Below are 25,397 nucleotides of genomic sequence, written 5' to 3' on the forward strand. Positions count from 1 at the left end.
TTTTAATTTTTAATTGAGGTGTAGTTGATTTACAATGTTAGTTTCAGGTGTACAGCAAAGCAATTCAGTTATACATACACACACATATATATATATATTTTTCAGATTCTTTTCCATTATAGCTTATTACAAGAAATTGAATATAGTTCCCTGTGCTATAGAGTAGGTCTTTGCTATTTATGTATTTTGTATATAATAGTGTGTATCTGTAAATCCCAAACTCCTAATTTCTCTCTCCCTCCCCCTTTCCTCTTTGGTAACCATAATTGTTTTCTATATCTGTGAGTCTGTTTCTGGTTTATAAACAAAATTTGTATTTCTTTGATTTCACTTATAAGTGATATCATATAATATTTGTCTTTCTCTGTCTGAATTACTTTACTTAATAGGAGAATCTCTAGGTCCATCTATGTTGCTGCAAATGGCATTATTTCATTTTTTTTATGGCTGAGGAGTATTCCATTTTATATATATACCACATCTTCTTTATCCAGTCATCTGTTGATGGACATTGTTTCCCTGTCTTGGCACTTGTAAATAGTGCTGCTGTGAACACTGAGGTGCATATGTGTCTTTTCAAATTATAGTTTTCTCCAGATGTACACCTAGGAGTGGGACTGCTGGATCCTATGGTGAGTCATTTTTAGTTTTTTAAGGAACCTCTGTACTGTCCTCCATAGTGGCTGCACTAATTTACATTCCCACCAACAGTGCAGGAGGGGTCCTTTTCCTCCACACACTCTCTAGCATTTATTAAATTTTTTTGATTTTTAAAAAAATTTGAGTAAAATTTACTTTTTGTGTACAGTTCTATGGATTTTTGACAAATGCATGGAGGCATGTATCTAGCACCCCAAAACTATGCAGAACAGTTTCATCTTTCTAAAAATTCCCTTTTGCAGGAACTTTTAGTCAACTACTCCCTCAACCCTTGGCAACCACTTACGTTTCTGTTCCTATAGCTTTTTGCCTTTTCCAGAATGTTGTAAAAACTGAATCATGCAATGAGTAACCTTTTGAGTCTGGGTTCTTTCACTTAGCAGCATGCATTTAAGATACATCCACACTGTGGTATGAATCTATAGTTTGTTCTTTTCTGTGGCTGAGTAGCTTTCCATTGTCAGGGTGTACCACTGTTTGTTTATCCATTTACCTATTGGTTGCTTCCAATTTGGGATAATTTTGAATAAAGAGTCTATAAATATTTGCATACAGGTTTTGATACATGTATAAGTTTTCAATTCATTTAGGTAAATGTCTCCAAGTGGGATTGTTGGGTTGCACATGTGTATAAGAACCTGCCAAATTGTTTTCTAAAATGACTGTATCATTTTGCATCCCTACCAGTGATGAATAAGGATTTCAATTGCTCCGAATCCTTATGAACATCTGATATTGTCAGATTTTCCTTTTTAATTTTAGCCGTATTCATAGGTGTGTAGTGGCATCTCATTGTGGTTTTAATTTTATCTTCTTAATGATGTTGAACATCTTTTTTATATGCTTATTTGAAACTCACATGTCTTCTTTACTGAAATGTTTGCAGACCCTTTGCCCATTTTTTGTTAGATTGTCTGCCTACTATTGAGTTTTAAGAGTTCTTTATATGTTCTGGTGCTTCATCAGATATTTCATCTGCGAATGTTTCTCCCTTTTTGTAGCTTTTAAAAAATTTTTCCTTACAGTGTCCTTCACATAGCAAAAATGTTTAATTTTTTATGCTCTCTGGAGTTGTTGCCTACGCACAATGAGGCCGAACAAACATTGGTGGAGTTGGGAGCAGAGAAAAGTTTTTCGCAGGGCAAAGTAAGGAGAATGGGTGTCTCATGCTCAGAAAGCCCCCAAGTTCCCTGGTGGTTTTCAGGAGGAAGTTCTCAGAAGCAAAATTTGGGATGAGGGCTGCAGGGAGTGTGACTTTCTTCTGATTGGGTGATGGTGAAGTCACAGGGTGGTGCTCCAGGAATCTTGTGCTCAGCATGAAATTACCATCTTCCACCTGGGAGGGGGCCTTAGTTCCTCAGGACGTTTCTTGGCCCCAGACAGCCTCATGCCAGGGCAGCATCTGTCAGGGAGAGTCCCTCAGAGTTCCCCGGAGTGAACTGAGCTTGAGCAGCTGCTAGGGACTGGCCATGGGCACAGACTCCTAGTGCGGCTCGTCAAAATTGTTACAGAACACAAGTTTGTGTGTTGATGCACAGTGAGGCCAAACAAACCAAAATGTTTGGGAGCAGAGAAAGGTTTATAGCTGAGCCCAGCAGGAACAGGTGGCTCATGCACACAAAAGAGTCCCCAAACTCTCCAGCATTTATTATTTATAGACTTTTTAATGATGGCTATTCTGACTGATGTGAGGTGATACTTCATTTCAGTTTTGGTTTGCATTTCTCGAATAATTAGTGATATTCAGCATCTTTTCATGTGCCTGTTGGCCATCTGGCTGTCTTCTTTGGAGAAATGTCTATTTAGGTCTTCTACCCATTTTTTAAAAATTGGGTTGTTTGGTTTTTTTTTATATATTAAGCTATATGAGCGGTTTGTATATTTTGCAAATTAGTCCCTTGTTGGTTGTGTCATTTGCAAATACTTTCTCCTATTCTGTAGGTTGTCTTTTCATTTTGTTTATGGTTTACTTAAGAATAACATACTTTAAAAAGGAAAACCAGAGAATAAGAAAGAGCGCTTGAAAATTAAAAATGTGAATGCTGAAATGAAAAATTCAGTAAAAGAGAAGGAACATATAGTCGAGAAAATCTCTCAGATAGGAGAACAAAATAATCAAAGAGATTAACAGAGTGGAAAAGTTAAGAAAATTAGAAGATCTGTTTAGTAGTCCAATACCCAAATAATAGGAGTCCCAGAAAAAGCAAGCAGTGAAAACTGTGGAGAGGAAATTTTCAAAGACACGATACAGGAACATCCCCACAAATCAAAGAACAAGATCTCTAGGCTGGAAATAGCAATGGAATCTCAAGATGATGAATGAAAATGAACTCACAGCAGGGCAATTTGTCCTGCAGTTTCAGTACACTGGGAATAATGAGAAGGTTCCAAATTTTCCAGAAAGAGGGGAAAAAAAAGGTTACATACACAAAGTAGGTAATCATCGTACCACAGATCCAAATTCCAAATTCCAAAATATACAAACAATGGCAATAATGAAGCAATACCTCAAAATTTTGAGTGAAAATCATTTTCAACCTAAAACTATGTACCATGTGTGTTGGACTGTTACAAAGATGACTGCAACAGTCACTCATATTTGGTACCAATGCCTCTTTGCAATGTGACTTTACTTCTCCCCTCAGGGAGTGGAATCTATTTTCCTGCTCTTTGAATCTAGCCTGGCCTTGACTTACTTTGATTAAAAAAAGAGTGGCAAAAGTGACCCAGCATAAACTCTGAGCCTAAGATTCAAAAGACCCTGCATTTTTTGCTCTGGAACTCTTAAAAAGCTGCCACAGGACTGCCCACGGGAAGAAGCCAGGTCTAACTTATTGGATGAGAAGCCACATGGAGGGGAGATCTCTGCCAAGTCCACGAGTTCATTAGGTGCAGTTGCCATCTTCCAAATGACTGTGGGCAAATATTTTCTTAATTGTTTCATTGCTACATAACACAGATGACCATATATTCCCAGTCTTTAGAAGTCATTTTCTTACCACTTTTCTTAGGACCTGACTTCTTCACATGGTAGTTTCAAGTCTGTATTCCAAGAGGGTGAGAGCAGATGCTGTAAGGATTCCTGAATGCCACTTTCAACATACTATGTCAAAGTAAGTCACGAAGCCATTCCCATTCAAGGAGTGGGGAAATAGACCCCTCCTTCTGATGGGGAAAGTGGCAAAGTCATACTGCAAAATGGTGGGGGAAAAGGGGGTGGGAAGAACTACCGTGGCCATCTTCGCCAACAAAGCTACCACACCAAGGCAAGTGAGAGGATAGAGAACAGAAATACTTAGACATAAAAGTTCTCAAAAACTTACATTTTCTCAGGAAGCTACCGGGCTATATATTTACAAAAATTGAGAGTGTAAACCAAGAAAGAATAAGACACATGATCTGGGAACCAGGGGTTCCCATATAAGAGAGATGACAAGGAAATCTTGAGTAGGATGGGGCTGAGACAGCCACATTCCAAATTGGAGCAGGAAGATGGAGAACTGCCAGAGGAATGTTTCTCAGAGGGATGTCCTTGGGGGAAAACAGCACTGAGAAATTATTTGACAGCACTGAAAGAGGCATTTTCAGAGCTGTTGCAGGATATGGGATCTAACTAGCGGCTCAAGGTAAAAGCAAGCAACCAAAAACAAAAACAAAAACTGAGGCAAATAATAACTTTAGAAAAAAAGAAAAAGTTGTACAAGGAAAGCCATGTAATCATGTGTACTACTTGGCACAAAACTGAACAATATTAACATAATCATCATTTAAAAACAAATCACTGAATAAGAAGAACTTAACTAAACTCATGGTAAAACTATATTGGGATGGTGGAGAAAGGAACTAGTCTGTAATGAAGCTAAAATCCTCATGTAGTATGATAGAAAGTCAGTGTATTTTCTAAAATTCCTCAATCAAAGTATAGCCGTGTCCTGATACTATTTAGAAATGAGTGCCTCTGGGAAGTATAATGGGATGAAGGGGGTAGGGATGGGGACTGTAAAATAGGAGGCTGATTTTTTGGGTAACTTTTTATTACTCTTGACCTTTTAAAGTAAGAGAAAGTGGTACATTACTAAAAAAGAATGACTTCAAAAAATACATTGAGAAAAAATATTGTCTGTTAATCAGAGGAAAAAAATTATTGCTAAGAAGCAGTTTCAAGGGAGTTGTCAGGGCAGAAAGTCTCAAAAGAATTAAGTATGACCTATATGATTGAAAATTTTGAAGCTTTCATTTTAGGTGCCAAAGGTTTCATTGAAGTTTTAAAACTGAAATTGAGTAAGACAAATTCCAGTCCTGAAGGTCTTATGGTTTAGTAGGGTAGGCATATAAGTAAGCAAGAATTTTCAATGCAACATGAAAAGAGCTACCATAGCTGCATGCAGAAAGTAATCCGAGACCGCAATCCCTGTTTGGGGTGGAGTTGGAGATGGCAATCTAGAACAGCTGATCTTAGAAATGAGTGTTGAAGGATAAGTGGGTTCAGTTGGCCAAATCGATAGGGAAGAGCATTCCAGGTTCAGAAGCTCACCATGAACAATCTCAGCATGTTTGGGAAAAGGTAGTAAGTTCAATGTGGCCAGGATGTGAAGTTGGGAATGACCAGAGGTAAGCCTGGAGTGGTAGACTGGGGCAGACCCTAGAGGGTCTTGTGAGTCATGCTAAGGGGATTGGCATGGCTTTACCCTAAGATGTGACACATCTAATGCACATCTTAGAATGATCACTGGTTCTGGGGAAGCCAGTGGAAGACCAAACACAGGATGAAGGACTGGGGAAGGGAGACTCACTAGAAGACTTGCATAGGACTTGAGGCCTAGACAGGAGGAGAGTTGAGAAATATTTCAAAGGCTGATTCAGTGACAGGTCATAGTGACCAGTAGCAAGATATAGGACTCAAAGATGACTCCGATGTTCACCCATACATCAGACATTTATTGTGTGCCTTTTCTTCACTGGGCACTCTGCCAGGCACTGGTGGGGTATAGAGTTGAATACAGCATGGTCCCTGCCCTAGAGGAACTTTCAGTTTAGTGGGAGCACAGAGATAAACTAACAGTAACTGTAGCTGTCATGCTCCATTTCAAGAGGAGAACAGAGCCCAGAGGGACCGAGAAGAAGCTGTCAAAGAGAGAGAAGGTGAACCCAGAGTGGATAGAAGTAATGAAGCTGAGGGAAAGAGTCTGGGAAAAGAATGCTTCATGGTGAACAGATGCTGCCAAGAAAGTGGGTAGCAGGTCTAAGGCGTCCCCCAAATGAGGCAATTAGGATGGCATTGATGATCTCAGAACAGCAGGGAGGGTTGCCCACCAGATGCTGTGGGATGTTGAGCAAAGAGGTGGTGAGGATGCTGAGAAATGAATATAATTCTTTCAGAAGCTGGTCAGGAAGAAGAGATAAGCCACTGAGTGGCAGGCTTCATAAAGATGTAGTTTTTAAGATGGAAAACACTTAAGTATTTATTCTTATCAGGACCAGCTATATAAATTACGGACCTCGATGCACAATAAAAATTCAGATCCTCTTGTTAAATTATTAAAAAATTTAAGACAGTTACAGTACAGTGTGAAACCAGTGTGGGGCTCTTCTAAGTATGGGGACCTGTGTGCCTGCCCAGGCTGCATGCCAGGAAGCAAGTTCTGATTCTCAGGCGAAGGACTCCCGGAGGAAGGAGGCTGAAACAGTGACAGAGCCTGGTCCTAGAAGAACGGGAAAGGGAGGAACTCAGTGTCCAGATGGAGGTAGAGCCTTGAGCAGGGTTTTGGCCATCTCCTGAGATGGGAGAGATGGAAGATGGAGCTGGAAGATGGAGAGGAGGGGGTGCTGGAAAGGGGGTACTTCACACTGGAGAGAGAATTTTCTTTATTGAATAATCTGTAGGGAGCAGAAAGAAGCGGCAGAAGTTTGTGGCAGCCTGAGAGGAGTGGGAGGCCACACTGAGCAGTGCTGAGGAACCTGGTGGGGATGGGTCACAGGGCAGGCACTCGGCAGATGGGGCAGGAGCAACAGTGGCACATGATAGAAAGGTGAGGCCAAGAAGGTGGTGCAACAAGGTGGCCCCTGAGCTGATGGGTTGGGGTTCCCGTTTGGACAGCAATGAGAAATACGGTGGCCAGAATAACTGGAGGGCTCCTTCAGTAAGAAGGCTAAGTACTGGCCTAGGGTTTCTTCCCCTTGACGCCAGAAGAAAAGGAGGGAGACATGTTCCGCCTTGTGAAGACCAGATGTTAAGAGCGATTGGGTATATTAGTCATAAGACCTATTTGAATTAGGAGAACTGCGACCTTGGCCACAGCCTGGGAAAGGAGAGACCGGGGAGTTCTTATCGGAGACGAAGGGGGTCACCCTCGAGCAGTCAGGAGGCTCTAAGCTCTGGCATGGGCAGAGGCCGGCGGCCTGCAAATCTTGCCTCCAAGTCCCTCGGTTGCCATTGGGTCCCTAGCGCTCGGCCGCCCCTCTGCAATTCGGTGACCTCGCCAGAAGCGCCCCTCGCAGCTCCTCAAGGTCCATTTAGGGCTTTCGGAGACCTAACTGGCCAAGAGGTCGCGGTGATGCAGAAGGTCAACTAGCACTCACCAGGCGGCCCGGGCTCCAGGCCCGGCACTCGGGTCCCGAAGCGGAGCCTCGCAGTTCCCCAGGCCTCTCGCCAGGCGCCTCCTGGGCTTGTCTCTTAAGAACAGCTGCCGGGCTTCCCCGGCTCACCCTCCAGCTTCCTAGCTTCTTTCTCCCCAAGGGAAACCTCCCCCGGAAGCCTCGCCTGGCCTCCAGGTGGCTGCCACCACCCCGCTTGCTTGCCGGGGGGCTGGCTCCCTCGTCTCCCGGTGCTCAGCTGTGGTTTTCCGAATCCTGGCAGCAGGAGCCTGGCCTTCGCTGCCTTCATCTGGAAAGAGTTTCAAGTCCTCTCCCAGATGGAAAGAAGCCAGAGGACGGCCATGCCCCCACCCCGCTCCCACACCCCGGTTCCCCGAGCCCGGAGCGGTGCAGCTCGGCCGGGGCTCCCCAGGCCGCGGGCGCACGTGCAGCCGGCGCCCCGGGAGACGTCAGAGCCTCCTGGGTCGGCCCGCCGGGGGTGCGGGGGGGTCTCCACCCCGCCGCCGCCGCCGCCGCCGCCAGCGGGCTTGGCGCAGGGCTGCGGATGCTGCGCGAGCCGTTCACCCTTTCCAGTTGCTGGCGGCGGGTCGCGTGGGTCGCGGCAGCCAGGCGGGCGCAAGGGGGACGGAGGAGGGGAGGAGCCGGAGACGGAGGGGAAGGAGGGGGCCCGTCGGCCCCGCCCCCGCCCCGCCCCCCGCGGCCGGAGCCCGGGCTGCAGCCGGGCGCCCCGGAGCCTGCGAGCCCGCGAGCCAGCGAGCGGCGGCCGCGGCCTCCCCTTCTCGCGGGTGACCCCGGCGTCCCGGCCCGCGGCCCCGCGAATCCAGGGGCCTGCGCCCCCGGGGGCAGGCATGCATCATGGCCACGCTGGCTTGCCGGGTGCAGTTCTTGGACGACACGGACCCTTTCAACAGCACCAACTTCCCCGAGCCCAGCCGGCCGCCGCTGTTCACGTTCCGCGAGGACCTCGCGCTCGGCACCCAGCTGGCCGGGGTCCACCGGCTGCTGCGGGCGCCTCACAAGGTACAGCCCAGCGGGGGCGGGCTGGGCCCCCTGGACGCAGCCCCTGCTGCGGGGCGCGCGGGAGTAGGGGCGCCGCGGACAAGCGGGGCTGGGCGCGGCCAGGGGACAAGCGCCCAAGGGCAGACCTCCCCTCTTCCCGTTAGGCAGAGGGGTTGAGGCACCCGCCGGCTGAGGTGGGAGTTTCCAGGTCGGCGAGGAGGACAGTCCCGCGTTCCGGCCCAGAGAGAGGGCGGGCGGGGCCGAACAGGTGCCGCGCCGGCCGGAGGCGGGATGGAGAAGGTTCCCCGCGCGGCGCCGTTAGCTCTGCGGGGTGGGCGGGGTGGGGCTCGGACGCCGGCAGTCGATCCCCGCACCCGGACCGGCGCGGAGCGGCGCGCGGAAAGAACCCGGGCCCAGGGGGGCTCAGGTCCCTTGGAGGAGAGCCCTCATTGACGCCCGGGACAAAACCTCTTAGGCCTCGGGGGCCGCTGGGGGCGGCCGCGCCACCCTTGCGACAAAGCACGCTTCCCGGGGACACCTCTCCCTCCTCCTCAGGGGGCACCGCGGGGGACGCCGCCCGCGCGCTGCGATAGTGCTCGGGAGCAGCCCCTTTTCTTAGAAGAAGCAGGTGGCCTTGGGAACCTCGGAGGAGCAGTCGCTGTGGGAGGAGGGGCGGGGGCGCGGAGGGGCGGCGCGCGCACAAAGCCTGAGCCTCGAAGCCCGAAATGTGTGTCCCCTGGGAAGAATGGCTTCTCAGTCCACCCGATAGAGTTTTTTCTTTCTTCTTCTTTTTCTTCTTTTTTTTTTAACCCTTTGCAGGACAGGCCTCTTGCAAAGTGTGTGTACCAAAGGGCTGGGCATTGAAAGCTAACCCTTTAGTTACCCAGGAGAACCCTTACCCTCTCTTAAAGTGACTGCACCTTGAGGAATTCCTTCCCCGGTACAGCTTTTTGCTTAGCAAAGCTTGTAGATTTATTCTTTGAGGATCAACATTGATAAATATTTGGAAGAGATAACCCTTGATGCCCAAAAGAACACAATTGATTTAAAAAAATTCTTTAGATTTCTGTATGACGTTAACCTGCCTTGGAAGTAGAGAGGGAGTTTGATGTGGAAACCGGTGAACTTTGGCAGTGGTGTCTATTAGTAGTAGGTGCTTCCCCCCCCCCCACTACTTAATGAGTAACCCGTTTTCAGGAATGAGGAATGAGGCAGTTCTGTCTCCTGCTCTTCGTGTTGGTGCAGGATGGAGACAGTCACTGCTCCTGGGAACCTCTCTGGCCATAAAAGTAGGTTGAATTGGGAGGTAGGGGAAACAGAATGATGTATTGTGGATTCAGCTTATCATGATCATTTTTGTGAGTTATTTGATTCTTCTCAGTTAGTGGATTCAGTTAAAAGTTTTCGAAGGGCTTCTTCAGCATCATGGTTATTTCATTCATTATGGTCTCTGATTATAGTGATCTTTTGTTGAAACCACAGAAGACCCATAATTGTGGCCCTGTGACCTTGAAGTGGTTTCCTTGGATTTCAAACTCTATATACGCGGGCTGAACTTTCAAACTGGAAGCTGAAGTACATTTTTATGTTTCCGTGGAATAGCCCCATAGGCTTGGTCCAGTGTTCCTGGACTGGTAGGCAATCCTGACGCTCCAATATTGCAACCCCCCCCCCCGCCAAAGCCACAACACAGCAGTTGCACTGGCTCACAGAACTTTCTGAGATGGCCCTTGTGTAAGAAACAGAACCAAAAGATGTCCCACAGAGACCCTTGATCCCTTGTCTTGGGGGCCAGCCAGCCTCAGTCTCAGAGTCTTTTGCCTGAAGACTCCTACAGTATAATTAGACGTTTGGCATTACTTTTCACGTCTCGAGCTGACTGAGTGGCTGATTCCATGAACCAGGGTTCTATAAAGCAGAATTCAGGGATTCATGTGCCTAGGTGCTCATTTAGATTTTTAAAATGCTGGTTAATTTCCAGCAAGGAATCTGCTGGATTGGATGATCCATCTGTGATAGAAAGAGCTAATGAGTTTTGAGCACTTGGTATGTAGGTGTGTGCTCTCCCAGGGGTGTCAGTGCAGGCTCTCACTTAATGTAACTTTAAACACCTCTGCAAAGTGCAGACTTTTACTATCCCTATTTTACAGATGAGGAAACTGAGGCAGACAGCGATTACATAACTTAGTTTCTCTGCTAGTCGTAGGGAGCCGAGATTCAAACCAGGTCTCTGTGACTCGAGCCTCCATTGCTGTTCTGCTCCCTGGTCCAGCTGTGTGGCTGTGGGCAGAAGCCGCACCTCCTCTGGCTTCCGTTCCATTAACTTGGGGAGTTCACCAAATCACTTTCCTATGCCAGGTACTTTTTGGCCTGGGGCAGGTGAATGTTACCAGCATGAGTAAGAGCCTTGAAACAGAATTCCTGGCCTGGTAGAGTTCACAGTCAGAGGTGGAAACAAATAGTTACCAACCCTGCTGTGACTTAGCTAACAGGGAGGGGGTGGGCATGCTGCTACCCCAGGCCACTGCTGTGGGTATGGCTTCCAGGTCTTATGTGGCCCGGCCTGGCAGAGGAGGAGTGCCTGAGGCAGGGGGCATCCTGGGTGGTGGAAAGAGGGGAGAAGCATGACTTTGATGCAGGCTGACAGTCTCAGCCGTCCTTGCTTGAATTAGATAGAACACACAGAAAAGCCTGCAGAGCCTGAGTAGCTGGATGAACTTTCTCTAAGTGGACGCACCTGTGTGACCAGCCCGGTGACGGCCCCTGCAGAGGGTCCTAATTTGTAAAGCTCCCCTAGGGGTTCTCCTGTATCGGGAAACTTTGAACTGGTTAACCTCTCAGGTCCTTCCCAGCCCAAACTTGAGTCCGTGCATCTTTTCTTACTTAACCTAATGATACATGTGTTAGTTTATCTCATGTCTGCTGATTCCGTCAGAAGTAAGGTGTTCATTGAAACCATCGTCTTGGACAAAAACAACGTATTGCGCTTATTATGCTTTACCTTTTTTTTTTCCCAAACTGCGAGACTGAAAAAGAAAAACACAACTTTTATAGGAACCCCAAGAGGATGATTAAATACATGATTAGACTGATAACAAAAAGGCCAAAACAAGTGTGTATTCTCACTGTGGAGATGTTCATTTTGGTGTTTATATGGTGTTTTTCTGGACTCAGTGAGGCCTTTTGTTTTCAAGTGCTACGTAAACAGATGTTCTTTTCTGGTTTAGTGTTTTCAGAAGAAAAATAATCGTAATTATAGAACTTTTACTTTAGAAAAAACTGCAGTAGAATTAATAGAACCATAGACCTTTCAAAGCTTAAATGTATTTGGATTGATGGATGCTAAAAGCTAAGGAGGTAAGGATTCTTTTTTTTTTTTTATAGACAACACTGGAATTGTAGAATCTTTTTACAAAAAAAGTGGTAAGGAGCTTGCGTGTCAAAATGGCAATTATGACCTAGTAATTTAATTCAGGAAATGTTTCCATGGTTGCTGCGGACTAGAGAGTGGAGGAATACTAGCTACCAGGTCCTAGCCACTTGCCTGGGCCAAGCACCGTCCTGGACATGCGTTGTCTCGCCAAGCCCACGACCACCCGTGGGTCAGGCACTTGTACCCTTGCGTCTCACGGCAGAAGAGGCCCGGAGCAGAAAACAGCCAGCTGGCCACGTGAGTGGGAAGTTCCAGAGTTGGCATTTGGCCCCTGTCTGAGCTCTTCACGACTCTGCTTTTGTGTCTTGAGTGTCCTCCTTCCAGGCAGCCCACCCGCGTTCCAGAGTTCCATCCTCTCATTGGCTTGGCCTTGGCTGTGCCCTGTTCATTCCTCTCCCATTAGCCCTGTCTGTGTGGTTCCCTTGCTGCCTAGGCCATCACCCATGTGAAGCAGCCGATTGTCATGAGGATTAGAACCTTGGTCTTCCAAGTGTGGGCAGGGCATCACCTGGACTTTCATTAGAAATGCGCTCTCAGGCCTCCCCAGACCTGCTGAATCAGAATGTGCATTTTCTCAAGATGCCTTGGTGATTCCTGTGCACGCTGCAGTCTGAGCAGCGTGGATTCGAGGTCCTTTAGGTCAGACTCTGAGTACGGGCCTTGGGGGCTTCTCACTGTCTCCTCTGTTCACAGATAACTTCCTTGAGGGTGAAGACCTGGCTGCCCAGTTCTCCAGGGTTCTCCTGGAAGCTGAGTAGTGCTAAGACGGAGTGCACGAAGTTGATTGATGGGCGTTAGTTTTAGAACACAAATCCACTGGTATTATTGCTCTAATGAATTTCCACCTTAATCCTCTTAGGGGACACATCTGTTTGCTACATTACATTAAGATTTTTTAAAGATGAGATCATTAGTAAAGTTGGCAAGTGTGTTGTGTCACACAGCCTCTTAGGACAAAACTGTTCAAGAATGTTGTATGAACAGCTAAGAGCATCTCCATGCAGGCTGAGTTGAATCCGACTCTACCGTAATTAGCTCAGTTGGTTGGAGCTGCGCTATTGAGATCAGGATCATGGGACTGAACCCTTTATGGGTCAGTTGGCTTTGCTTCATGCATGGCCACAGACCACATGAGTAACCCAGCCAGACGTCCAGCAGGTGTTGTCACGGCTCCCTGCAAGGGTCTGGGTTGGGACGGCCTGGTAAAAATCTTTGAGGGCAAAGGGCTAACATATAATGAGCTTGCACTGGGCACTGTACTAGGGCCTTGGGGGGATAACTTTATTTACCCTCATAACAATTCCAGCAGACAATGGTATCCCCAGTTAACAGATGAGGAGACTGCGGCACAGAGAGGTTAGGCAGGTTATCTAAGGTCACACTGCTTTTAAGTGAAGGAGCTAGGATTTAAGGTCAGGTCTTTTTTTACTCCAAAGCCTGTAGCCAACTGTGTCCCATTATTAGAAAACCAACAGAGCACATGCTTTCTGTGCCAGGGGAGGGGCTGACTGCATGGCCGTTACACGCGGCTGCCTGTCACAGGCCGTGACTTAAACGGCTGTGCTGGGAGTCTGCGCCTCTTGTCCTCAGAGGCCAACCTGCGTCCCTCTGGAAAACAACAGGACCGCCTTTGCCCTCCTTCTCTGGACTCTGAAATGTTAGTTTTTAATGGTGGCAGATTTAAAACTGATCAACATGCTGAGGCCAACTCGGGAGCACCCCTCCCCCAGCCTCCTCCCCCCTCTGTGGTTTTCTTCTCTCTAAAGGTGAAACTGCTGAACACTTGGACACCTTTCTGTCCTCAGAGGGAAGACAGTCACCACTCCTGGCAACGTCCACACTGTGTCACCTGCAGGTGATGCCCTGTTGCCTGTGGCCAGCTCAGGAACGGCCCTGATTTAAACCTGGCTTTCTAATCAACGTAGCTTGTTCCACATCTGTGGGGCATTTCCAGTCTTGGGTTTGTCAGCATCTGCTCCTTTACAGAGACAATCAGGCTGCTTTTGGTTTTGTTTTGTTGTTTGAGTTATTGGGATGTGTTTGTGTGCCTAGTTCTGAACCAAGTGAGAAAGAAAGGGGGAAGTTAGGTTACAGTGAATGTTAAGCCTCACCACAGGGATGTGTGATCAGCAAAATCCAGATTGTGGGAAATTATAGTTCCTCCCACAAATAAATTGCAAAGGAAAAAAAAGGTGGAAGGAAATGTAAGGTTAAAAGAGATTTAAGAAATATATAAACTAAGGGCAATGGGTTGCTCTAGCTGAATACTGATTCAAACACATTGTAAATAAATATTTGAGATCATTGGGCACACTTGAATAGGGACTTTTTCAAAATTATTAAAGTTAAATTAAGAAAAAATAAAACAATGAAATTAGTAAAGATATTTAACAGTAAGATTATTCAAGTATGATAGTAGTATTATGGTTATGCTTAAAGAAAAGTTCGTATCTTTCAGAGATTCACACTGAGATTTTCACAGATGAAAATATACACTGTTTGGAATTTGTTTCAAAATAATCTTGGATGAGGGGCAAGTAGGTGGTGAGTGTGTAGATGGAACAAGACAGACCATGAGTTAAAGCTGGATTTATGGATATATGGGGAGTCTTTATACTGTTTTCTATACTTCTGCCTATGTTGAACTTTTTTTTTTTAATGAAGGAGCTGAAAAAAATTAGGTTATGAGTTCTAATGTTCCCTTTGGGACCAGAGTCCTTTCATAAGTGTGACTGGTGTCGTGAGTGTGTTCACTAAGGCTGAAATGGCCAGTCATTAGCAAATTTTTTGTAGCGCCTCCAATGATACTTTCCTTCCCACCCTGGCAGACCTGCTCTCCAAGGATCTTTGAGAAACAAACGTAGGACATCAGTCTTTTAATGTTCAGCCTGTCTTTCTAGGCTCAGTCATTTCCGATGACGAAGTCGGCAATCTGTTACAGAAACTGTTCGTTTAGTAAAGAAGTGTTAGGGTAGAGATGTTATACATGGAACTTCAGTAGATGCACCTAACTCTTTGTCATTAAACTGAGACAGTGCTAAGGCTGTCATGAATGATATCAATACAAAAGTTCTCGGTTTCCTAATGGCTCTTGGAGGCTGCATGGCCAACACCAGGGTCTAGCCCCATTCCCAGTGAGCCAGCTCTGCCTGCATCTTCATTACACCTTAAGAGAGCATCTTGGAATGCAGTAAGCGCAGTGATGTTGTAATGCATATGAACATGTAAGTTGATTGTATGCTTTGGCACTCTTAGCATTACAGGGAACTTCTGATTTCTATGGGCAGATTAACCCATTTGTGGATTAGCTACTGGGGAGGGGGAAGATAGCTCATTAAAAAAAATTGTTACCACGTATCAGCAAAATTATCTACATACCCAGAAGTTTATCTATTTTTAGACCCATGTAGTGATGAACAGAATCTGCATTGTATCTCTTTACAACTTGGAAACTTACCTTTTCTTCCTCATTTACATGTGGAACCTAGAAATCAAAATGTTGGACTCTAAGGGAAAATGTTTAGAACTTAGTGTTAGAAAAAAAAATCTCACAATCGTTGAAGATGTTAAAAAAAAGGGAACATGTTGCAGAACTTGCAATTCGATATATTCCCAGGTTTGGCCAGAAGGACACAGGAAAATTTGTTTGTGGGTCACCTCATCAAATCTTTTTAGCATTCTTGGAAAGAGGAAAACCCAGAAGACTTTTTTTGTTCTTGATAAGGCTACTCGAACTGGTATCACAGCAGGGAGTGAAATGCCAGGGTCTTAGCCAGAGCTAAGCCCAGGACAAGCCACAGTTCTCAGAATAGAAGGTAACTGATGCATCTTCTGACTGGTTCATCAGATCCCAAGAGTGGCTTGGGGTTCACAGCAGATGCGCTGATAAGCAAACACTCCTGAGTGGCCAGGCACCGACGGCCACGCTCAGCACAGATTGGAGATGGAGCCGTGGGTCCTCAGTGGGGACAGCGGGCAGGAGGCTCGATCTGGCTCAACGCACAGCCCTGCAGCCATTCACCAGGCTGCCTAACACTGGCCACAACATTGACTAAAGATGTTTATACCAGTGACATTTTATACCACTTTAGTGCAAGTTTTATTTTGTCTGTGATTTGAGGCCACCCGTTCCAGCCTGCCCCTCGTTACGATGATTAAGCCAGAGTTGATGGTGACATTCCTCACAACTCACGAAAGCATGAGTGTGTAGTCATACTGGGGTTGTGACAATGGATTTAAAGGATACTTCCTCCCCACTCCTACCTGTAGTTTTATTAAGTGAAAACAAAATTTAATATTAAGTGTGCAACACCCTGGAAACCTAGCTTTCAACACTTATGACCATCGTGAGGGGACTTCTGTCTGGTCCTCTGATTTCATCACGCAGGCTGCACGCAGCTGGAGGGGTGCCGGGGCCGGATCCCCTGGGAAGCAGCTGACCAAGGACTGGAGGCTGGGATGCCAAGTCGCAGGGAATGTGAGGGGCTCAGAGCGCAATCCCCAGTGCCTCCTCGACTTCACATTGCGTCCATAGCCTCGAGGGGGTGTTTCTATTTCTGTGCATGTCCCATGTCCCGTGGCCCATGTAAGCATTGCTCCCATGCTCTGTGAGGGAAAGGGCTCTGTCTTCTTCAGTGCTTTCTGTCTTGTGCTTGGTACTTAATACATCTTCATTAAATGAATGCGTGAATGAGTGAACCATCGAATGTCTAGGCAGTTGCCAATTAAAACTGCAGTGTGTTCATGTGCTAAGACTCACTGTAGTTTACAGCAAGTCCTTTTTTTTTTTTTATAAAAATTGAGGTTTAGTTGATTTACAACGTTGTGTTAGTCTCTGATGTACAGCATGGTGATTCAGTTATACACACACATACACATATATATATATATATTTATTCTTTTTCATTATAGGCTATTACAAGATATTGAATATCGTTCCCTGTGCTCTACAGTAGGACCTTATTGTTTATCTATTTTATATATAGTAGGTAGCATCTCAAATCCAGAACTCCCATTTTATCTATCCTGCTCCTTTCCCCTCTTTGGTAGCCGTAAGTTTGTTTTCTATGTCTGTGAGTCCATTTCTGTTTTGTAAATAAGTTTATTTGTGTCATTTCTTTAGATTCCACATATCAGTGATATCATATGGTATTTGTCTTTGTCTGACTCACCTCCCTTAGTATTATAATCTCTAGGTCCATTCATGTTTCTCTAAGTGGCATTATTTCGTCCATTTTTATGGCTGAGTAGTATTCCATTGTATAAATGTACCACAACTTCCTTATCCAGTCATCTGTTGATGGAGATTAATGTTGCTTCCATGTCTTGGCTATTGTCAATAGTGCAGTTTACAGTGAGTCTTGATGGGATGGGGTGGAGGTTCCCTCCTTGCCTTGGAACATGGCCATTAATAGGAAAAAAGAAAAAAGTTAGAGAGGACTGGGTGGGGTTCATTCAGTGAAGGAACAGCCTAGGAACCAGGCCTGTGTGATTGGCTAAAAAGATCACGTCACTCCTCTGCTCCAAACCTCCCTCAGCCCTTCTGCCATTCAGGGTAGCTGCAAAGCCCTCAGGTGGCCAGCCCACTGCTCCATGAGGGCAGGGTGGGTTGCTTGGTTGGTTTGATGGTCTGTTTGGTTTACTGACGTAATCCTGAAGCCTGGAACAGTGTCTGGCACATAGTGTGCATAAAGTAAATAGTTGTTGAATGAATGAGTGATCACACAGTTTCGAGGTGGAGGGAAGTAAGAGGGGTCTCCTCACCCAAGCTGTCTCCAGGCAGAAGCCCCTTCTGCAAAGCCTCTGGTCAAACATATTCTAGCCTCTTCTTCAGGTGTGGTAATGAGCAGTTGCCTCCCTCCCTTTGAGGGTGGCCTTTTCCCCATTTTTGAACTTTATTTGTCCCTGATCTTCCTGGAAAGGTGGTTCCTCATACCCCCACAGATGGGGATGGAGGTGGGTCTGGACAGTTCATTGGTTGACTGTGCCCAAGAAGATGGAAATAGGATGAGTAAGCCAGAAGAACCATGAGCCTGGGGCTCGGTAAGTGAAGTGACCTATGACCTGTGACCTGCAGGTAGTGCCAAGAGACAGTGGCAGGAAGTTTGTATCAAACCAGCGACTTTTCCCAGTGGTAGCAGAAGTCAAAAGGTGCTTTCTTTTCACGTTTGCGGTGAGTCATGTGGATTGTTTTTATTACTCAAATCGTGTATATTGGTATGTAAATGTCTGGTACCCTCAGGCATCTTCACACTTGCAGTTCTGTTTAACTGTGGACTTAAACTGTGTGTGGAATCAGGGAGATGCTACTGGGGAGGGGTTATGACTAACAAAGTCAGATTCAGTGAGAGAAAGGCCAGGAGGCAAGGAGTCTACCCTTAAGCAACAAACAGAGCATCGGTTCCCATCACAGCATGAGCACGTGTGCCAATCTGGAGACTACAGAAAAGCACATTGAAGAAATAGAAATCAGTTTTCTTACCACCCAGAGGGAGCTGCTCTTAACTCTTTTGTGTCTTACCAGAATTTTAATATCTATGCGCATTAAAATATAACATTATATCTGAATACTTTCCCAAGTCATTCAGTATTCTTGGAGCATGTCATTTTTAATGACAGCAGGGTAAGCCAGTCTGTGCGTGTCCCATGTCCCGTGGCCCGTGTAAGCATTGCTCCCATGCTCTGTGAGGGAAAGGGCTCTGTCTTCTTCAGTGCTTTCTGTCCTGTGCTTGGTACTTAATACATCTTCATTAAATGAATGCGTGAATGAGTGAACCATCGAATGTCTAGGCAGTTGCCAATTAAAACTGCAGATAATGCTGTTTTATATATATATACTTGCAGAAGAAGCAGTCTTGTGCTCATATTGGATTACTTCTTAAGGTGAATTCCTTCAGGCTTAGTTGCTGACTACAAGGGTAAATAATTCATCTTCAGTGGGAGCCATTTCCCCCATCTTAAGCATTGGCGATAGTGGGGAAGATGGTCCCTAAGGCCCTGTGGGGCTGGTGAAGAGCTGGGCCGAGATGTGAAGCCCAGCTCCAGTGCGACCTCCTCCTCGCACGGGCAGCTGGCGTCATGGCCGAGAGTGACATTTGAATGCTGAGAATGCGACCAGGCGGTACTCAGGGAAGATTGTTAAAACCCTGAATAAATTATGTGTTTGTCTCTCATTGCCTCTCCCTGTTTTGAGGGACAAAATCATGACTAGAACAGTCAGTGCTAAAGTTAGAACTATTACATTTCATGCATGTAAGTAACAATATTAGATTAGTAAGACAAAGCTGCATCTCGTTAGCTGTTAATGCCTTGAGGAAACAGAGGTGCTGTATTTTGTGGGTAGTGTAGACCTACCTCTTTCTAGAGACTTGGCAACAGACACAAATGATAAAAGTGATTGTTTTTGACCCAGTGACCCTACTTACAAGAGTCATTTGAGGAGGTAAATAAAAATGATAAAAGTGCTATATGCATAAAGACATTTGAAGATTGTCTTAGTAACGAAAAGCTGAAAAACTCAATGTCCACCGATAAGGGAGGTGTTAAGTATGTTATGGTTCATTATGGATAGACTGTTGGGTTGTTATTGAAATAGCTCATACCTTACGTAGCTCAGGCTGCTGTAACAAAGTGCCACAGACTGGGGGGCTTAAAAAACAGACATTTATTTCTCATAGCTCTGGGGGCTGGGATGTCCAGGATGAAGGTGCTGGCAGAGCTGGTTCTGGGTGAAGCCCTGCTGTCTGGCTTGCAGATGGCCACGTCCTTGCTGTGACCTATCATGGCAGAGAGAGGGGACTCTGGTGTCTCTGCCTTCTCTCATAAGGGCACTAATCCCATCGTGGGGGTCCTACCCTCATGACCTCATTTGAACTTTATTTCCTCCCAAAGGCTCCACCTCTTAATACCATCACATTGGGGGTTAGGGCCTCAACATACGAGTTTCGGGGAGACACATTCAGTTCATAACAATCTACATGAGTCATAAAATTGTACATCTGGAGGTGTAGATCAGAAATGTCAAAAACGGAAGGAGTGACTTCCTTCAGTCCTGCTCACCAGGCCCCGTCTGTACCTCATTCATTAGAAACACCGTCAGAACTGCTTGTCACCCATCCAGTCCCCTCCTTTTCATTCCTGAGTCGTCTGGGCTCTCAATTGGACTCCTGGTAACTGTGCTCTGATGCACCCTCAAAACCTACTTCCCCAACCTCCTCCTTCTTCTCTCTGGGGGTTCCCCATTGTTTAAGGATATAATCACAAGCTGTCCCAAGGACACCCAGGACTCTCTGGGACCTGGCCTCTCGTGGGCCCCTTCCACATCCTCCCCACTGGCCTTCCCCCCGTGCCCCTCCCGAGCTCTGGCTGTGCTAATATGCTCGCAGTTCCTCCAAGAGGCTGCCCTGCGTGGTTGTTCCAGCTCTTCCCTCCACCGGGACTGCCCCTCCAGCCCTCCAGCCCGGGGTGAGGCGTGTCTGAGGGTCACCTCTGCTGGCCTTTCCCGGCCCTCCCCCAGGCCTGTGCAGGCTGTGCTCCAAGCCCCCCACCCCGTGACACTCTGGTTCTTATTTCCTTCCATGTCACCATCTCCCCACCACCTGTAAACCCTCAGTAGCAGGAAGTGCATTTTAAACCCCCTTGCAGTTCAGAGTTCCTAGGACAGTGCCTGATACACAGGAAAGCCAAACAAATAAGTTTTGAATTTTTGAAGGTATGTATTGAAAACAGTGCAGTATATGTATTTATATACGTGATGATTGGAACAACAGGGTGGACTCCAGCCTTCAGGAACCGATATCCTCAAACTCCTGTTGGATCCCTGATCTGTAAACATGATTTGCATGTTACAATTTCCCTCAAAACTGCAGGTGAGTGAGGTATATCCGGCTCTTCAGAGTAACAAAACCTTGTTTTCTGGCCTCTTCCACACTGGGTCCACGCTGGGTCCTCAGACAGGTGGACGAGAGAAGGCCCACCGCCTGTCAGTGTCATTCCCTGTCACGTCTGGAGGGGCGGGCATACGCCCCGGGGTCCTCCTGGGTCAGGGTAGTGCGGTCTGCTCCCCGGGGCCCAGCTGGAGGCCTGCGGTACAAGGTGGGGAAGCACTGCCCCGGCCCCGCTTTGCAGGTTGTTCCCGAGCCTTCCACAAGCCTCGTTTATTCTTCCTGCCCTTGCCGAGTGTGGAGGGGGCGAGGGGCTTTGTGAGCTTGTGTGGGAGGCAGGGGTGGCCACGGAGGCAGGGGTGGCCACGGCCGCAGTGCGTTGTGGGAAATTCCGAGAGGAGGGCGGACCTGGGACACTGGAGTGGTGCCCACAGAGTCCAGCCTCTCTTCTTTCCACCAGTGAGATCCAGCCCTTGGCCAACATGCAAGGCTCAGGGTAGATTTTATTTCAAGCGATGGCACTCACCTTAGAGAGATATATTACCCCTTTGCTGTATCAGATCATAGCCTCAGGCTGCAGGAGCGCTCAGGCTGGCTCCTGATTGCAGCTTCTATAAATCACCAGGCCTCTGGCTTCTGCAGGACCTGGTAGTTCCCGAGTGACTAGTGTCTGGGTGACCAGTGCCTGGAGGTGGGAGAGGCTGTCCAGCCTTCCTGGGGTCCTCCTTCAAGTTCAACAGCACCATGTGTCTGGGGGCAGGGAAAAGAGAGTTGTTGGGCACCCTATCCAGAACAATAGTCTAGAATATGAGTGGTTTTTTGTTCCCAGAACTGGATGCATTTTTGTGGACAGTGATTCATCACCGAATATGCCAGTAACCGAACCACGGCATGTCTGTGCAGTTCACAAGGCCCTGGGACGTAGGTCTGCCTGGCTGATCCTCAAACAGCCCTGAAGGAGGGAGAGATGGGGCACTTAGGCCCCATCTCCAAGTTGAAAAAACTGAAATCACTGTTGGTTTCATGACTGATGTGCGGGAACAGGCCCTCGGAGGTGGCAGGGCTGGAACTCAGGTACACATCTTCTGACCTCAGCCCCAACCGTCTCCCAGGAGGACTCCCTGCCTCAGTCTGTCAGAGATGAGTGTGAGGAACATACATTGACATCCAGGGTAGTTTGTAGAGTGAACACAACCGGGGTAATTTCAGCTGAGTTCATAGACATCACAGGCAACCACTTGGTGGTTATTTTTGCGCAAGCTGGACAGCAGGCTCGGCTAAGTGGGAAGCTTTACTTCTATCGATGCCTCCGATCCCAGGGCATGATAAGTATCTGCCTTATTGTCATGATTCGTTGGGGAAATAAGTCATAAACGTAACAAAAAGTGAAGTAACCTCCAAGAGCAGTGTGCAACTCATGTCTAAGGGTGATATAGGCAGCCTGGGCTGTAGAAATGTCAGAAGTGGGAGAAATCCACGTGGACTGCACAGTACAGAAGGCCTCCTGCAGAGAGCGGGCTGGGGTGTATGTGGATGATAGGAAAGGGGAAGGTGGTCCATGCAGGTGAGAGCGGATGGGACAGGTGGTGGGGGACAGGCGGTGGGGATCAGGTGCGGATGGTTCTGGGCGAGTGAGATTGGCCTCCCGGAAGAGGGTGACCCACAGCTGTAGGCCACAGGCTGGGCTGGTGCAAACCGTGAGCAACAAAAGTGATTCAGAAGTTACTTCTGTTCCATGCAGTGGAGACATGAAGGAAAAGGAAGGGAAGAGGAGAGAAGAACAGAAATTTGGGAAGGAAATGACTGTAGAGAAAAGCCGTGGGAAGGAGAAATGGGGAGAAGAAAGAGGGGGGGTAGGTAGTCACTGCAAAGCCACCTATGACGATTGTGTGAGGGGAGGGAGAGCCGTCGGGGACAAGCCTGAGGATGGGCCTGGCTTCGGCCCAGCAGGCAAGGTCGCCCGCAGCCTGTGGTCCTGGTCACTGCTGATGTCTGGTGAGCTGAGGTGTGAGGCCATCAGGGATTAAGAGGTGATCCTTTCCAGGGGCTCTCCCTCCTCCCTCTCTTCTATGGGGTGTCTGCTCAGTGGCAGACTCTGTTAGGGCCAGCACAGTGACCAAAATAAGTGAGACCAAGGGTCAACGAGATGGGGTGGGCCCTGGCTCGGCCACCCTGTGCCGTCCACATTCCCTCTCCTAAAACCTTTAAACAGTAGTGTCCCCCTTGCGGGGCTGTCATGAATAAAACCAAAAAAGGGTTCCACTCTTGAATGTCACCGGGATCTGCCACTTGGCTTCCGTGGCCTCCGGTTCCCAGGACTCCCTCTCCCCTGCCCCACCTGCCACTGCAGAGACACAGCAGCTCCTGCCCCACCTGTCTCCCTGCGCCCATGTGCCGGCCCCCCTTCCTGACCGGGAAGAGGGGAGGATCCCTTCTCATGGCCCGGGGCCAGGTGCCTTTCCACTGGACCTGCAACCCATACTTCCCTCTGGGATCTGCCCTTTAGCCTTCAGATGCGCTGATCCACATTCATCCAGAAATCTCCTCCTCCCCGGCCCCCAGATCTGGCCCATTCTTCTACCTTCATGTCTCCTCCCCTTTTGAGCATCTTAGACCTTGTCTAAGCCCCGCTGCCCCACTCACTGTCCCTGCTGCTCCGTCCAGCTCCCTCCCTCCAGTGCAGGGACACTGCTCCTCTGAGGCTCCTGTCCTTCACGCCTCCGTAGACACTTTCCAGTCTGTATCGTAGTTAATCTCTTAGCAGTGCTCACCGGTTCCAGCGTCCCCTCTGAGGAATGCTCACTGTTCTAAGTTTGATGGTGAGAGAGTCACCTCCCTTGTTCCCTCTCAACCTCTCTGCTCCCTCCTGCCCTCTGAATGTCCACCTTCCTCAGGGCTCTGTCCCAAGTCCAGGCCTTCTCCTAGCAGTCGACTTCCTCTCTGGGGTGGCTTTGATGGCTTTCTGATGAACCCCTTGTTGGCATTTGGGGCCCAGCGCACTCTCTGGTCTGAGGCCAGCCATCCAGCTGCCCCTGGACAGCTCCTCTTGGGCTGAATGTGCACTGTGTCCACATGGGACCGTGCTATCCTCCCGCAGGTCTGTCCTGTTTCAGTGAGGAATGTCATCATGCAGCCGGCTGCCCAAACCAGGAACCACTCCCTGGCTTTGGCCCCATTTCTCAGCCCTCATGTTCTGGTGCTTCTGACACTTCCCTCCTCATTCCATGGACAGTCCTTGGCATACAAAAAGTGCTCCATAAATGATGAAATGAATGAAAAATAGATAAGGTAATATAGAAAAAGTGTCTTTCACATAGCGTCAGTTGCTCCCAAAATGAGCCTGTGTTAGTTATCCATGGCTGTGAACAAATCACTGTAAAGCATAGTTGCTTAAAACATTTTTTACATGTGGCTCATGGTTTCCTTGGGCCAGGACTCTCAGAGTGACTCTGAGGAGCTTTGGCTCAGAGTCTCTTGTGAGGTTGCGGCCAGATGATGGCGGGGCCCAGGACCATCTCCGAGGCTCTTCAGTCACAAGCCTGGTGTTGGGCTGGGAAGATGCGAACAGCTGGGAGCTCCTCAGGTATCTCTCTTTATGCCTCTGTGGTCTCTCCCGCAGGTCTCTCTAGCATGGGGGCTTCTGGGTAGCTAGACTTCTTACATGACCACGCAGGATTCCAAAGAGCAAGGGCTGGGGTGTGGGGGTGGGGTGCCATACCATTTTTTCTAACCATCACTCTCGCTGCACTGTACTCTTTAGAAGCGCGTCACCAAGCCTGGCCCATGTTCACGGGCAGGGGAATTAGACACCACTGTCGGGTGGGAGAAGTGTCAAAGAATTTGAGAGCTTTTAAAAAAGAAATTTATATACAGTAAAATTCACTTTTATTTTTGGTGTTCAATCCTGTGAGTTTTAACATACATATAGTTATTTTTTTTAATTGATGTATAATTGCCTTCACAATATTATGTAGTTTCAGGTATACAATCCTGTGATTCAATATTTTTGTAGATTCCATACCATAATATGCCTGGATTCTTGTAACTATCACAGGATATGGAGCAGTTCCAGCAACCTAAAGAATCATCTAGGGCTACCTCTTTGTAGTCAGACATCCCCTCACCCCAGTCCCTGGCAACCATGGATCTGTTCTCTCTCCGTATAGCTTTGCTTTTTTTTTTTTCCCCAGAATGCCATACATATGAATATAATTATTTACTATGTAACCTTTACAGACTGGCTTCATTCACTTCGCATAATGCGCCTGAGATCCATCTTAAGGGGCATCGAAGTTTCATTCCTTTTTAATGCTGGGCGGCATTCCGTAGCACGGATGTGCCATTTATCCACTCACGTGTTGAAGGGCGTTTGTGTTGTTCCTGGTTTTTGGTGCTTACAAATAAAGCCGCAATAGTCATTTGACCTGGAGGCTGATCTCGTGGCCCCTACCTCATGCCCCCTTTTCCGCTCTGCACGTCTGTGCAGAGGTCTTGTGTGAACATGGGTTTTCGTTTTGCTAGGATCAATGCCTGGAAGCAAGCAGGATGGCTTTTTTGACCGAGGGTTAGCAGGACCGTCAGGAGGTTTTTACTTATTAGGCAAATTACCCTTTGTCAGAAGAATTTGTTATTCGAGTCTTTGGCCTTCAGAGTATAATTACTTTGGAAAACACCGCCCACAGAAAGGACCTCATTGTCTGTAGGTGTTTGACTGCTCTTTATTCTTAAGCCTTCGCGGTCCCAGCCTGGATGGACCTTGAGGTGAAGCCTTGATGTTCCCCCTGCAGCCTCTGACGTCACCCTGGGCGCTGACGTCACCCAGCACTCAC

The 25,397-nt window shown here is 47.6% G+C and overlaps 1 protein-coding gene across 17 annotated transcripts in view; it reads left to right on the forward strand.

The window, feature by feature from the left end:
- Positions 1-7,946: 7,946 nt before the first annotated feature.
- The window catches only part of FHOD3 (formin homology 2 domain containing 3), a 411,645-nt gene continuing 394,194 nt past the window's right edge, over positions 7,947-25,397 (forward strand). For 10 of the 17 annotated variants that reach the window (XM_074352245.1, XM_074352246.1, XM_074352247.1 and 7 more), the window contains exon 1: positions 7,947-8,274. In XM_074352245.1, the coding sequence (XP_074208346.1) occupies positions 8,110-8,274 (165 nt within the window). In that variant the 5' untranslated portion in view covers positions 7,947-8,109. The remainder of the gene's footprint in view (positions 8,275-25,397) is intronic. The other 7 variants (XM_074352255.1, XM_074352256.1, XM_074352257.1 and 4 more) reach the window with 1 other exon arrangement.

Source organism: Camelus bactrianus, chromosome 24, assembly GCF_048773025.1.
Source record: "Camelus bactrianus isolate YW-2024 breed Bactrian camel chromosome 24, ASM4877302v1, whole genome shotgun sequence".
Lineage (NCBI taxonomy): Eukaryota > Metazoa > Chordata > Mammalia > Artiodactyla > Camelidae > Camelus > Camelus bactrianus.